The following is a 14,703-nucleotide window of genomic DNA, read 5'->3' as shown; positions in this document are numbered from 1 at the left end:
CAAAAAAAAAAAAAAAAAAAAAAGAGTCAGGAGAAAAGGAAAAAGTTTTGAGACTCGAATGCTTTGTTAACTGCATAGTGCATATCCAACTTCATAGAATCCTTATTTAAGACTATTTTAAGGTAGTGTGCTTTTTCTACTACAATAGAGGTGATACGTCCAATGAAAAGGGGTTACAGCCCTTTTGAATTTTACTCCCAGTTCAGCACCAAGTATCCAATTAATTCTCTACTTTTTTTGTCAAGGGGAAAGGGCTGAAGTGGCTGTTTTTTCCTTAAACTTCGGTTTATTATTTTTTTTAATGAGATATAACTGACATATGTTTGTTTCGGGTACGTAACATAATGATTTAATATTTGTATACATTGTAAAATGACTGCAATAAGCCAACGTCCATCACTACACATTTTTACAATGTTTTTTCTTTGTGATAAGAAATTTTAAGATTTACTGTCTTAGCAACTTTCAGACATGGAAAACAGTATTACAGTCACTGTGCTGTACAGTATATCCCTGTGACATATTCATTTTATAACTGGAAGTTTGTACATTTTGACCCCCTTCACCCCACATCTCTGACAACCACCAATCTGCTATTCTCTGTATTTATAAGTGAGATCACACGGTATCTGCCTTTCTCTAAGCTATTTCGCTTAGCATTAGGCCCTCAAGGGCCATCCACGTTGTCACAAATGGCAGGATTTCACAATCTCTTATGGCTGAACAGTATTTCACTGTGTATACATACCACGTTTGCTTTGTCCATCATCCATTGATGGATGCTTAGGCTGTGGAAGGGGTTATCTTTATTACTGTTCTAGTTCAATGACCGATTCAAAGACTAACAGTGCCCTTGTGAAGCAGCTCATTTCAAGCAGAGCTGGGTTATGATCTATTTCAGTGCTTCTCTCCTTTTTCCCTCTACTTGTACAGAATAAAGCTCCATGCAAGTAGATTAGTACTCACTGTCCAGTCTAAGCGACATGAAGATATGTCCAGGGAGCGTCTATGCCAACCTTAGAGAAGCCCTCTGCATCTTCTCTTACAGTGAGTGTGTTTCATTTATATTCACATCATTTATCTGTGTTTCCATCATCAGAAAAGCTGCAGTGCCTTCTGGGCATGCAGAACCTGCCTGAAGCTCACAAACTCTAAGTGATGAACGTCCCACTCTGCTGTATGAAATAGCCAGAATTATTAATCTTCTGCACGAATCAAACACAAGCTCTCACAGAAACAGGAAGGATGCTGACACACTACAGTTTTTGAGTGAAACAGACAGAGGAAGAAAAGAAAAGCGGGACGGACTCTTAGGGCAGGTCGTGTTACCTGAGTGGTGAGTGCATTTTTTTTGTCGGGCCGGTTCAATGTGATGCTTGTGATGCCATCTTGGGAGGTCACCACCAGGGCGTCACTTCCTGGCTGCTTCCTGTCTGCTGCAGGTGTCACCTGGCTGGAGGACTCAGAGGAAGCACTCAAACTGGACACCAAGTCCACGTAGTTATGCCTGGCGGTTTCCTGAAGAGAGATGACAATTTCAGCCCACGGTCAATGAACAAGCATTCTGAGAAACTTCCTGTGCTAATAAGTACACCTGGCAGTGAAGAAAGAACAGAGATTCTGGTTCGGTAGAGGGATCTCAAGGTCTAGAAGGCTCATCTGTAATGGCTTAGTAATGAGAAGCAACCCCTTCCTTTAGGAGCACAGCAAACGGAATAAAAGCAGAATGAGAAGTAAATGTACCTTGGGCAGACTGCCAAGAGCATTCCAAGCATCCCACTTGGCCTTATTGATAAAGTCAAGCACACCTGGTTTGGGCACATTACAAGGTCCTTCAGTGGCCTGTGAAAAGGAGAGGGGCAATTATTGGTCAAACGCCCATGCAAACTGGAGCCTTAAATAGTTAAGACCCATAAGATGCACGCTAGCGTGAACGCACCTTCCCCTCCCAAGGTACATAAATTTATTTGAATTTTCTTCTCCCTTTGATGCTGTTGCTAAAAATGCACAAGCAAGAGAAAAAAGACTGGAGGGACAAAATATGCTATTGGCTATCAGTCCCTAAAATAAGTTGTAACTGCCTATGCATGAAAATAATGCAAGATTAGGGTTTTGGGAAAGTATTGAATACTTTTTAAAAAATCATCATCATTCATTAGTTGTAGCGATGGTCACATTCCTCATACATGATCAAAATCTTCAAGCAAACAATCTTCAAAGGTAACTCGCCCACAAACATTTAGAACACACAGTGTATTCTGAAAACCCATTCAAAAGAAACACCCTCCCCAACACAGTTCCATGGCAGATATGTGATAACTGAGCAACACAGCTGCAGCTGCAGCTGCAGCTGCGTACGACGGGGCAGGGGTGGGGTCATCAGAGCCGCTGGCCCTTAGGACACTTAACTGAAGGATATGCGAGCAGAAAGCAAAAAGCAACTAAAGTTTACTTGTTTGAGGGGAGGCGCACTGAGTGTTTTGAGATGAAAAAAATATGCACTCAGTTATTTTCAGAGATGGCAATTTAAAACTTCATTTAATAACCATGCTTTTCAATTTCGTAATATAACTAGCTAAAAGAGGAAAGAAGAAAGAGGCTTTGAAAAACAAAGGCAGCAAAGGAGGCTAAGACTCTCCAAAGAAAAAGAGATAAGACTCACCTCGCAAGAGTTAGCCATCTGAGAAATTAGAGGCAACGCAGGCCGTAAGACTGCCCCCCTCCACTTCTGACACCAAGTGCAAGATTGGGGGGCTCCCGAAACCACCCTCAGGTTCAATAATCTGCTAGAATGACTCACAGAATGTACTGAAAGCTGCTGTACTCTTGTTTACCGGTTATTATGGGGAAAGGATACGGATTAAGGTCAGCAAGGGAGGATGCAGAGGGTGGAATCTGGGGAAGGTGTGTGCGTGACACCCCAGCCCGCCGCCAACCAGCCACTGCGGAGTCAGGACAGCGTACTCTTCCAGTCCCAGACTCATGTGTGACAACACACAGAGTACTACCCACGAGCGAAGCTCATTCAAGCCTCAGTGTTCAGAGTTTTCATTGGGGCTCCACCACCTCGGCATGATTAAAGTATAATTGCAGCCCCTACTCTAAATACCACTGTTAGACTCTCCAGGCAAACAAAGACGGTTCTATCACTCTTGGCATTTCAAGGGCTTAGAAATTACCTCCCAGAAGCCAAGGGCAAAGGTCAGACCTCTTTGGGGGCAAAGTTAAGTTCTTTACTATACTCACCAGTGTGAAAGTAAGAGAGGCTCATATGCGTCACAGGAAGAGAAAAATAGAAAACACACAGGAACCCAGAGGGGCTGACTTCCCAGGACATTTTTCAGACATTGTAACTTAAAAACTTGAGTTTTAAAATTTTGTAATAAAAAATTTCAAACATATACAAAAGTAGAATACTGTAATGAATTCCCAATCTTCGTCACCCAAATTCAGTAACTCTTATTTTTGCCATACTTGCTTCATCCACCCTTTTCTTTCCTTTTTTGCTTCGTTATTTTAGAGAATGCCAAACACCATACTATTTTACCCCTAGGTACTTAGTATGCATTCCTAAAGAAAAAAAAAAAAAAAAAAATCAACATTTTCTTATACAACCATGATGCCATTCAGAATAATTCCTAGGTAACACCTAATACTCAGTTCCTAATCAAATTTCCCCAATTGTCTCAAGACCACCTTTTCAGCTGATTTATTTTAATTAGTGGCCAAATAAGATCTACACCTTTGGTTGTTATATCTTTTAAGTCTCTTTTACTCTGGAGTGGTCCTGACGAATTACTTTTTGCCTTAATAATATTTTGAAGTCTAATATAATAAACTCTCATGTATACGCTCTTGGTAGGAAAGGCAGCAACACAAACCCTAAAAGCATTAAGGCTGCATTTTAGTACAACACACAGCATGTCTGTCTGGGGACCTATCTGCTCAAAGTGTCTTTATAGCGTACCCTAGGCATTTACCTGCTTATACAGTGCGTAGAGTTTTAGCTTCACTTCATTTCCTGGGTCCTTCTTCAAGAGTTTCACCTGGTTCATGGCGTTTTCAAAGTCCTTCTGGCTGCCTCTCATTGCTGGGCCACACAAATGCAGCTGAAGTGCCGGGAAACGAGCGACCTGCAGAGGACTGCGAACAGGCAGGCTGACGGCTAATCGTTCCCAGCCCTTACACGCCGAAATGCTACGTTTCTCCAGAAATAGCTTCCCTATACTTCCCCAGCCACCTGGCTGTGAATGGTTAGTGGTTTCCAAAACTGTCCCGAGGTAAGAAATCAGTACAGAAGCTAACGGCAGTAATGTAGCCTTCAAATTAAACAGAGAGAAAGCAGCCAGAAGCCGGGGAGCCCTGGAATTGTGCCACGGGCAGGAAGTCAGTAGAGGCCTGTGGGGTGGAGGACAGCGGGAGTGCTGCGCGGGGTGTGAAGATTGCAGAGCCACTTGCGTACAACTGAAGTGAAAGCAAAGACCCAAAAAGTTGTTTTTAGAAGTGAAGTGGGTTTCATATAAGAATGATGTGAGCTGTGTCAGGCTGACATCTCATCTTCCTGGTTGGTAGCCACTTGGAGCTCAGTGTCTGAGGGGTCCTGCAGGGGACATATTGATAAGAGCAGATGAAGTGACTGTATGCAGAGGGGTCATTCAGACTATAAATCCCCAGAGTTTGTGAGGACCGTCTGGTCCGAGAGTTTCAGTCTGGGCAAGGCTCCCCTCTGCTGATCCAAATAGCTCTCCAAGACCTTGGGGCACCAGCTCCTGCCATGGTAAAGGGGACTCTTCGGTCAGCAGTGGTGAAAGCCATGTAGCGGCCACCGAAGAATCAGCCTGCCTGGCCACACCAGCAGCCTGCTCCAGCATCAAGGGACTTTTATTTGAGGGCTGGCAGCTGGACATCAGCTCTTGGATGGCTTATGAAGAGGCATTATCCTGTATGCTACTGGCTTGTGAAATTATTATTATTCCCGCAGTGAACCTGTGTTAAATAAGAGTGGCAAAGACTATCTCAGTCTCTGAGTTTAATACGCCTGCCCCACCCCCAGACAAAATAAAGATACTGAGACCAAGGGGGTAAAGTACAAAGAATTCAGTCATTTGGGTCCCAAGGTCCAGAAACGGCCTCTGCAGTTGAAACTGAGTCCCCCTAAAACCGAGTTTCCTTACCGAGTTTGTGAGTCATCCCTCTGTCCAAAACTTTATTCCCTTTCTTGTCTCCTCTGACCTCAATCCTGGGCTAACTGAGCACTAATCAACCAGAGTCAGATGACTAAAACTGCTGCTGTTGATCACACCGTTTTTGTACTAAAACTGCTATTACAGTCATCATTGTTAACGTGCAGACTCAGGTTGTTTCCGCAGAGCAGGACGAGCTCACAGACCCCTGTGCCATGGACCACCTGGCCAGGGAGTTATAAGCCAGAGACATGCAATGATTAAATGTCACAAGAGGATAATTAACTTCACCTTCTTTGTTTTTCCCCTCAAAAAAAAAAAAAAAAAAAAAAAAAGCCTGTAACACAAAGATCAATTTGGAGTGGACCTGAGGCTTGTCCTCCCACTGCCTTGCTTAGTGCCCTGCAATAAATCCTTACTTTGCTGCAAACTCCTGCTGTCAGAATTTGGTTTTCTGCCCCTCAGGCACATAAGCCCTTTGCTCAGTCACATAGTCACTGATCAACAAAGTATAAACTTTTATCAGGTCAATTCCTTACTCTCTGCTCAGCAAACATGTGTGTCCCAGCACACATACAGGTGAAAGGAGGGGAAAATGAAGATGTAAGAAATATTCAGAGGAGGGCTTCCCTGGTGGAGCAGTGGTTGAGAGTCCGCCTGCCGATGCAGGGGACACGGGTTCGTGCCCCGGTCCGGGAAGATCCCACATGCCGCGGAGCGGCTGGGCCCGTGAGCCATGGCCGCTGAGCCTGCGCGTCCGGAGCCTGTGCTCCGCAACGGGAGAGGCCGCAACAGTGAGAGGCCCGCATACCGCCAAAAAAAAAATGTTCAGAGGAGAGATGAGCAGTTGCTGGCATTCCAGATAGAGAGCACTTCTTTCTTAGGGAGGTAGAGGACCTACTTGGGGGAAAGCTACCTGCCTTGGATGCTAGGCTGTGAAGCCTGCTGAGCAGACATACTCACCCCTCACCCAGAGATGTCTAATGAGCCAGGTGCAGAGCAGAGACAGCAAGTGCTACCAGGTAAGTAACTTTTTAAGCACACACAGTAAGCAGAGGGGAGGGGAAAGCATCAATGCACAGCAGTGAGGTCACAAACAAACAATGGATGTTCACAATAATGACCCTGAGTAATAAAGTTAATGGCATCAAAGATGATTAAAATAATAGTTACAAATAAAGCCCAAACCTAACAAATGTATCACCTCCTCTGCAATAATGTAACTTTCAAAGAGTAAGTTCAAACCTTGAATTAGCCTCATTCAGTAAAATTAGCCTTCTATGAGTTTTACATTAAATAATTGAATCCGTTTTTTTTTTTTTCCAAAAAGGGAAAAACTCTGCATCTTACATGAATTTGGCACCTGGCAAGTTACAAGCAGAAAATGAAAGGAAAACTTAAAATGTACATAAAGGGCGAAATGTGCAAGTTCTCACAAAATATGGTGCAAACTTATTTATTTTAAAATAGAGTTTTTAAAAAATTACAAAACACGACCGCTTAGTATATAAAATCGGGAAAATCATAACTCCACGCCCGAAGGCAACCGGCGCGTTCCAGGGTTTTCCCCTTGCCGTTGCACAGCCCGGTTCTGGTTTCCACGCGGGCCGGCTGTGCATCGCGCCACCATCACTAGGCAGGACGTTCTCCACGGAGCAGACGGGTCACCCCCACCTGACCGCGGGGCGCGCTCCCACAGCGGGCACGAGCCCGCAGGGCCGCTCACGCAACCCCCCTCACTCAGCAAAGCATCTCCGAGCCCGGCGGCGGGGGCGGGCGGGGACGCGCGCGGGGAGACCCAGCTCGGCCGTCCTGACCCTCCGGCCCAGAGGAGAGCGAGCGGCAGAGGGGCACCGGACGTCACGCTCTGCTGGAAGCCCGCCAACCCTGCTGCTACCGAGACGCGATGACAGACAACGCGCCCCCCGCAAGCAAGGCGGCGTCTGAGGGCGACCTTGGGCCCGGGCTCGGCACTTACCTGCTGAGAGCGCCCAAGCACCACCGCCGCGCCAGCCTTCCGGCCACTCCGGCCATGGCTGCTCCGGGGCGTGGGCGGGACTGAGGGCGGGGTGTGGGGTGGGGACTGACTCCCGGACGGGGCCGGGACACCATAGGTCTGAGCGGGGCCGGGGCGGGGCGGGGCCTGAACGCGATAGGTTGGAGCGGGGCCAGGGGCGGGGCCGGAACCCGGGGAGGGCGGGCTGGGGCGGGGCATGAAGGCGACCGGGGGCGGCGGGGCCGGGGGCGGGGCCCGCGCGGGGGCCGGGAGTGACAGATTGGGTCGGGTCAGCGGCCGGGGCGGGGCCGGGGCGGGGCCGGGGGCGGGAGGCGCGTGGCTCTGCCCTAGGGCCCTGCGGGGTAGGCGGGAGCACCGGCTGACCCGGCGTTAGAGGCCGGAGGCAGGGAGGCGGCCGAGGGCGTGTGAAAGGCACGTGTTCGCTCCGCACGGTGAGCGGCTCGAAGACAGACCCGGTAGAGTGGAGGCGTCAGACGTTCTCTGTCGAACAGTTTAAATCCAGCTTTTCAGGTCAATCACCGTCTCAGGGTATTTTTGAGTTCTGCCAAAGCATTTAACAAACTGTTTTTATGGGGAAGAAACCCTGAGAGTTGGAAGGGCCTTTGTCGCCTCGTCCAGGTCCCGGAGGAAAAAATTCCGATTTTTAGATGAAGGGAGTTGACACCTGCGGACCAGCTAGAGCGAGCCAGGCTCGTTGTTATCCTCTGAGCAGCCCTGCGGGGAAAATGCTGTCGCCCTGTTTTGCTGATGTGTAACGTGAGGGCCGCGAAGATTAATTAGGTGACTTACCCGAGGACCATGAGACTTGCAAGTGGTCAAAGTCCCAAGTAATTTTATTATTTGTGCTTCATCATAGGTGGGGGGCAAGACTGAAGGCCGTGTAGAACAGTTTGGACTTATTCTGAACCCTTTCTCCAGATGTTACAAGGTGATGGCTGGTAGGCTGAGCTGAGCCTCTCAAAGACCTGAGACCCTCTCTCAGGCTGACTTAAGTAACCCTCGGAGGTAATGGAAATGCCTGAGAAGAGATTGAGATACTGGAAGACTCACTGGGCTCCGGAAGGTGAAACACCACCCATAGAAATATTAATTTAAAAAAAATCCCTTACTGGTAAGCATATTTGGATGGTGAGACTTTTCATAAGACAAGTGAAGTCTTCTCAGGCTTATGCCTACTATATTTTACACAGAAAAGTGGGGTATGGGAAATTTGCTGTTCTTGTCAAAGTATCATTTAAAAAATACAGGAGCATGTGTCAAAGATTTACCTAACCCATTAATTAGCAACCAGCAGGATGATAAAAAAGAATTTGAAATACTGGTTTATAGAGTCAGTGTAAAAATGAGTGCTGGAGTAGACTGCAGGGTTAGGTACAAAACTGGCTGATGTCCTACAGAGCAGTAAGACCTTAATCTCTGGGGCAAAAATTCTTTTTCCCTATTGGACAAAACAGGTGCATCTCTACTAGCTGTCATTTACTGAAGACCCATTCTATGCCAGTGTTTGAGTGAGGGGAGAAGGTGGAGAAGACAGACGTTCCTGGCAGAGAGTTCATCTTTGGTCCACCTTTGGTCCGTTAAACTGTTCCCAGGAGTCCAGGCCATGCCGTTTAAACGTGGTTGCTATGGCCTTGTGGGCGGAGACCAGTACTCAGCCAAAGGGAAGCATTGTGAGTTGTTCAGTGTTCCACCTGAGCGTGAAGATCCTTGGATCCATGCCCAGGACAGTGCACTCTCTGTTGAGCCCAGTGGAGATCCACTGAAGGGAAAACCAGTGTGTCTGGTCATCCAGTTCTTAGTCCGGTCATTTGCTCCCCATATACTCCCACTATGTCCTCGGAGTGTAATGCTTCTAGAGAAGACCAAGAAACGCGGAATGGGCTTCCCTGGTGGTGCAGTGGTTGAGAGTCCGCCTGCCGATGCAGGGGACGCGGGTTCGTGCCCCGGTCCGGGAAGATCCCACGTGCCGCGGAGCGGCTGGGCCCGTGAGCCATGGCCGCTGAGCCTGCGCGTCCGGAGCCTGTGCTCTGCAACGGGAGAGGCCACAACAGTGAGAGGCCCACGTACTGAAAAAAAAAAAATAAAGAAACGCGGAAGCCCAGCCAAGACCTCACCTAAAGCTCTTAGTCATCCTGTAATATGAGCAGGTTCCCCCAGTGCTTATGAAGGCTTTGGGAGGGGGATGTCTCATCTGGTTAGATCAGGGGAGGGGTCTGCCTAGGAGGGGAGTTGATCCTGTTCTGCATGCAGAGAATCCCAGATACCCCCTCGTGGCCGCAGGTGCCCGGGAGGAGCTGTCCCCTGCTGTAATGAGTCTTAGGGGCACAGTGTTGTGCTCAGTGTTGGAGCTAAATGTTTACTTTTTAACATTACAGAGTAGAATCTACCATGTTTGACACTCCTGCAGTCATAGTATTATTTTAATTTCCGATCTGTAAACCATCAGGTGCTGTTATAATGATGTGTGAAAAGCCTGTCGTGCTCAGTCACGAGGGACATTCTGACATCGTTGTTTAGTTAACCGTGCAGACCGGGAGCCGGAAGCACCCGGGCTCCCTCTGTCTCACTGACGCATCACTTCTGTTGGTTGCTACGTCCTGGTGATCCTGCCTCCTAAGTATTTTTTCATTTCCCCCCCTTTTCCCCTGTCTTACCTCAGGTGCTTATCATGTTTGCGTTACTGTTGCTTAGATAACTGGGTTCCTATAACAGCCACTGACCGGTTTTGCTGATCTCAGCCCTACATCTGCAATCCACTCTCTTCCTGCTTCCTGACTGATCTCCACACCTTGTAAACCTGACACGAGACTCATAATTCTCCCCTAATCATCCCCTGCCTTGGCTGAAAATCTCACAGTGGGACCCCTTCGCCTCTGAACAAATCCAGACTTCTTAGCCTGACGTATAAGGTCCTCAAGACTTGGCCCTAGCCTACTGCCCAGTTTATCTCTCACCAGCCCCACACTTGAACCTTTTCGTTTCCGGTGAACTTGGGATGCTCAGTTTCTCTGACTCTCTGTATTTGCATGTTCTCTCATTGCAGGCACTATCTTATCTAGGAAGTCTCCTCTGACCCTCCACTGGGTGTGTCCCCTCCTTCTGTGATTTCACAGGAGATCTCCGGTGATCTTCTCAGGCTTCTCTTTCTCAAAGTAGCTGTCACTATGTTATGTGTGTGGTGAGTCATTTGTCTTATTACTCACCCAAGGGACACCCGGGGAAGTCTCCTACCCTTACGGTAAACCCTTCTCCTGACACACTCCGTGACACAAAATACCCTGTGAATGTGTGTTAAAAGTTCTTATCTCCGCCATATTTTTCCATGTTTGATAATATGTTGTGAGTAAATTGCTACATTTTTATTAAGTTGTCAGAAGGAATTAACATCAGTGTTTTTGTGCTTTGAAATATTTCTTTTTCAGTGAGTGGTAGCTCACGGAGAAAGAATTTGACTATTGCTAGGTTCCTGCAGTAAAACAAACTAGAAAAAGTGGTACCGAGGAAACTATGGTTTTATTAACTCTATAAATTTCTGGGGGGAAAATATGTTATGTCTTCCGTTAGTCGTTAAAGATCGTTAGTCACGTTCTGTGTTCTGTATCACAACTGTTTCCTGCAGTGACATTGCTTGAGATCAGTGAAACCTATGCTGCTATTATGCTTTCTTTTCCAAATTAATGTTCTTTTTCTTTTTCCTAGTCAGGCTTTGTATCATCTTCCTACACAGCCTTGTATGTTCATGTCAGAGATATTAATGGTAGTCTTCTGGAATCTTATATGCTTTTGAATGTTCTTTCCTATTCCCAATAGTTGTGATTTAGAGAAGAGAGACGTTTCAGAAGTAAACATTTGACTCACTGTTCTACCCCTGCCTTAGTGTTCTCATCACCTGTGTGATGTGTTCATTCACCCAAGGCTGGTTTTATCCACTTTTTGGGGGGTTGTTTGTGCAAACATTAAACCAGCCTTGGGCTCCAGGATTACTTTTCAACTGGCAAAGAAATCTCCCTCAGGCATCCCCGTCTGAAAATGACTGGAACTGATAGATATTATTGTGTAAGAAATGGCAGGTTTTTGTCCAGAGTCCTCCCAGTTCTTCATGTTTTTACACCAAAGCTTAACTTATAACCTGTCCGAATGCATAGAAAAGAACAAGAACAATGGCCACAATAAGAAGTCAGCTGAAAAGAGCCACAAAAAAATCATAAGCTCTGTATTCAGCACAGCGTTATCTAGTAGACATTGGTTCCAGGGTTTTGAAAGAGAGCATCCCTGTTTGGTGGAACAGAGGGCATCCTTGCTGACCAGCAAAGGTGACCCAGACTCTCCTTTCTGTATAAGAAAGTTTAAAGTTCTCTTCATAAGTCACCACTTTAAGACTTTAAAAAAAGATTGAAAAGACACAGTCAGTCCTCAGTATTCTCAGATTCTGTATTTGAGAATTCACCTAACTTGTGAAAATTTATTCGTAACCTCAAAATCAGTACCCCTGGGGCTCCCTCTGTTATTTGCAGACACGTACAGACTTGAGTCTCCCTGCATGCGTGTTCCCAGCTGAGACTGATCAAGGAGACCTCTGCCTTCTTATTCTAGCCCACACTGTAAATACATGTCCTTTTTGTGGTCTATTTAGTATAATGTTTTCCACATTTTTGTTTTTTGTTGTTGGTAGTGGTGGTGCTGGTGGTGATTCTGCTGTTTAAATGGTCCCCAAGTCTAGTGCTGAAGTGCTGTCTAGTGTCCCTAAGAGCAGGAAGGCTGTGACCTGCCTTACGGGGAAAATACGTCATTCAGGCATGAGCTACAGTGCTGCTGGCGTGAGTCTGATCCTAATGAATCGACAATATGTATTAACTAAGATGTCTTTAAACAAAAATACATATCAAACAAGGTTCTGTGTTGACCAGTTGATGAAAATGTTGTGCCCAGAGGCTCACAGGAACCTGGCCCTGTGTTTTTCCTAGGATACCATGGGTCGGTATCCGCTAATTCAGTATTCACTAACTACATTGACTTCGGAGAATCTAACTTCCATGAATAACAAGAATTAACTGTCTGTGCAGTAGTCAGAGCTTGGGTTCTCCTAGAAGCGGACCCCAAGAAAGGAGTTTGTTTGGGAAAGATCGCAGGAAACATTGGTGTGAGGTAGGAAAGTAAGACAGGAGAGCAGAGGCAGCCAATAAAGGGTGAATTATCAAGCAAATTACTTCCACAGGCAACTGATGGTCAACGCAGGCAGCTCTGGGAGCCAGTGAAGAACATGGGTGCCTTGGAGTTTAATTCCATTATGGTCCAAGAACAGAGTTTGTATGAATTCAGTTCCTTTAGATTTGCTCAAGTTTGTTTAGCAAACCATACGTTGAGAGCATATGGTCTATCTTGGTGAAGTTTCCACGTATCTTAGAAAAGAACGGGTATTCTATCATGGTCCGATGGATATTCTCTAAATGTCACCTACTGATTTTCTGTCCACTTGTTTTGTAGATTTCTGAGAGAGGGATGTTGATGTTTCCAAGTACAGTTGTGAATTTGCCTATTTCTCCATTCAGTTCTATCAGTTTCGGCTTCATGATCTGTTGTTAGGTGCACACAAATTGATGATTGTATGTCTTCTTGATGAATTGACTGTTCTATCATTATGTATTGTCCCTTTTTATCTCTGATAAATAATTTTCCTTGATATGAAGCGTAATTTATTTGATATTAATATAGACAATACAGCTTGCTTTTCTTTGGGATTTATGTGGTTTATCTGTTTCCAAACTTTGAATGTATGTATTGGTTTGGCCAAAAAGATCGTTCGGGTTTTTCTGTAACAGCTTATGGGAAAACCCGAACGAACTTTTTGGTCAACCCAATATATCATCATATTTAAAGTCGGTTTCTTGTAGACAGTATATAGGTTTCTTTGGTTTAAATCCAATCTCACCATCTTTGTTTTTGAAATGGTGTCATGTAATGTGTTTATCCATATAGTTGAATTAGTCCCACCATTTTGTGATTTTCCGTTTGTTTCCTCCGCTTTTCTTTCTTCTGTTCCCCCTTTCTGCCCTTCCTTTGAGTATTTTTTTTACTATTTTATTTTAATATATCAGTTAGTTTTTTGGCTATATCCCTTTGTGTTTTTTTTAGTGGTTGCTCTAGGGATTATAATACACAGGTCTAAGTTTTTACAGTCTAGTTAGAGTTAATTTTTTTTTTTTTTTTTTTTTTTTTTTTACAGCTTCAGGAAAAACCTAGAAGGCTTGCAACCACATAGGTCTCTTTACCCGCCCCCTTTATCTTACGGTGTCACATGTATCGTATTTACATACACTGACAGCTTCCCAGACAATGTTAAATTGTTGCTTTCAGCCTTCATACATATTTTAGAGAACTTAAAAAGAGAAAAATATCACTTAACCAGACATTTATCATTTTTATTGTTTCCTTCATTCCTGAAGTTCCAGGTTTCCCTCTGGGAACATTTTCCTCCAGCGGAAGCTTCCTGTAGCAATTTCTCTTAGAGCAAACATACCCGCAGTCAATTCTTTTGTTTTCCTTCACCTGAGAATACCCGTATTTTACCTTCACCCCTGAAGGATATTTTCACTGCATATAGAATTCTGCGTTGGTATTTCTTTCAGCCCTTTAAAGATTTCGCTCCACCGCTTTTATGAATTCTGACAAGGAATCCTTTGTATTCTCTAGCATCTGTGGTATCTGATTATTATTCCCCTACACATAATGTATCATTTTGCTATGACTGCCTTCAAGACTTTATCTTTGGTTTTCAGCAGTTTAATTTTGATGTGTATATGCATGGTTTTATTTATTTTTTTGAGTTTACCTTGTTTGGGGCTCCCTGCACGTCTTGAATCTCTAAATTTATGTCTTTCACTAAATTTGAGGAGTTTTTCGTCATTATTTCTTCAAATATTTTGACGGTCACACATCTTTCTCCTCTTCTTAGGGACTCCAGTGATATGGGTGTTGTCCCACGGGTCCCTGTGACTGTTTATGTTTCAGTCCTTTTTCTGTCTGTCCTTCAGATTTGGATCATTCCTATGGATTCATCTTCAAGCTCAGGACACTTTTTTTCTGTCCTCTCCATTCTGCTGTTGAGCCTCCCAAGTGCCTTGTTTCTTTCAGACATTCTATTTTTTAGTTCTAAAATTTCCATTTGGCCCTTTCTTATAGTTTCTCTTTTTCTGCTGACAGTTTATCTTTATTTTCATTTTAGAAGTGCTCACACTTACCTCATGGAGGGAGGTTATGATGGCTCCTTCAAATTATCGACTCCTGTTGGTTTGATTTTACGTTGCGTCATTTTGTTTGGTCTCTTGCACTTGGCCCCTTGGATTTTCTGTTTCCGATGCGCCTGCTTTGGGCTGCCCATCCCTCACTGCCCAGTACTGCGTTGGGCAGTGCTGCACTTGATGATGCCATATCTTGGGTTCTCAGCTAGGCTATTAGATCTCTGCCGATTAGATTAGGACCATTGATTCTCCTTCAACAGTGTCT

At 45.2% G+C, this 14,703-nt stretch overlaps 1 protein-coding gene across 1 annotated transcript in view; it reads right to left on the bottom strand.

Annotated features, from left to right (window-relative positions):
• The window catches only part of ECI2 (enoyl-CoA delta isomerase 2), a 21,020-nt gene extending 13,803 nt beyond the window's left edge, over positions 1–7,217 (bottom strand). Inside the window, exons 1-4 of the mRNA XM_007452089.1 lie at positions 7,162–7,217; positions 3,981–4,143; positions 1,744–1,842; positions 1,330–1,518 (exon numbers count right to left, since the gene is read on the bottom strand). Of these exons, the coding sequence (XP_007452151.1) occupies positions 1,330–1,518; positions 1,744–1,842; positions 3,981–4,143; positions 7,162–7,217 (507 nt within the window). The remainder of the gene's footprint in view (positions 1–1,329; positions 1,519–1,743; positions 1,843–3,980; positions 4,144–7,161) is intronic.
• Between the last annotated feature and the right edge of the window lie 7,486 nt (positions 7,218–14,703).

The sequence above is a fragment of the Lipotes vexillifer genome, unplaced genomic scaffold, assembly GCF_000442215.2.
Source record: "Lipotes vexillifer unplaced genomic scaffold, Lipotes_vexillifer_v1.1 scaffold1162, whole genome shotgun sequence".
Classification (NCBI taxonomy): Eukaryota; Metazoa; Chordata; class Mammalia; order Artiodactyla; family Lipotidae; genus Lipotes; species Lipotes vexillifer.
Note: the sequence above shows the minus strand (reverse complement) of the source record. Positions and strands in the feature narration are given on the sequence as shown.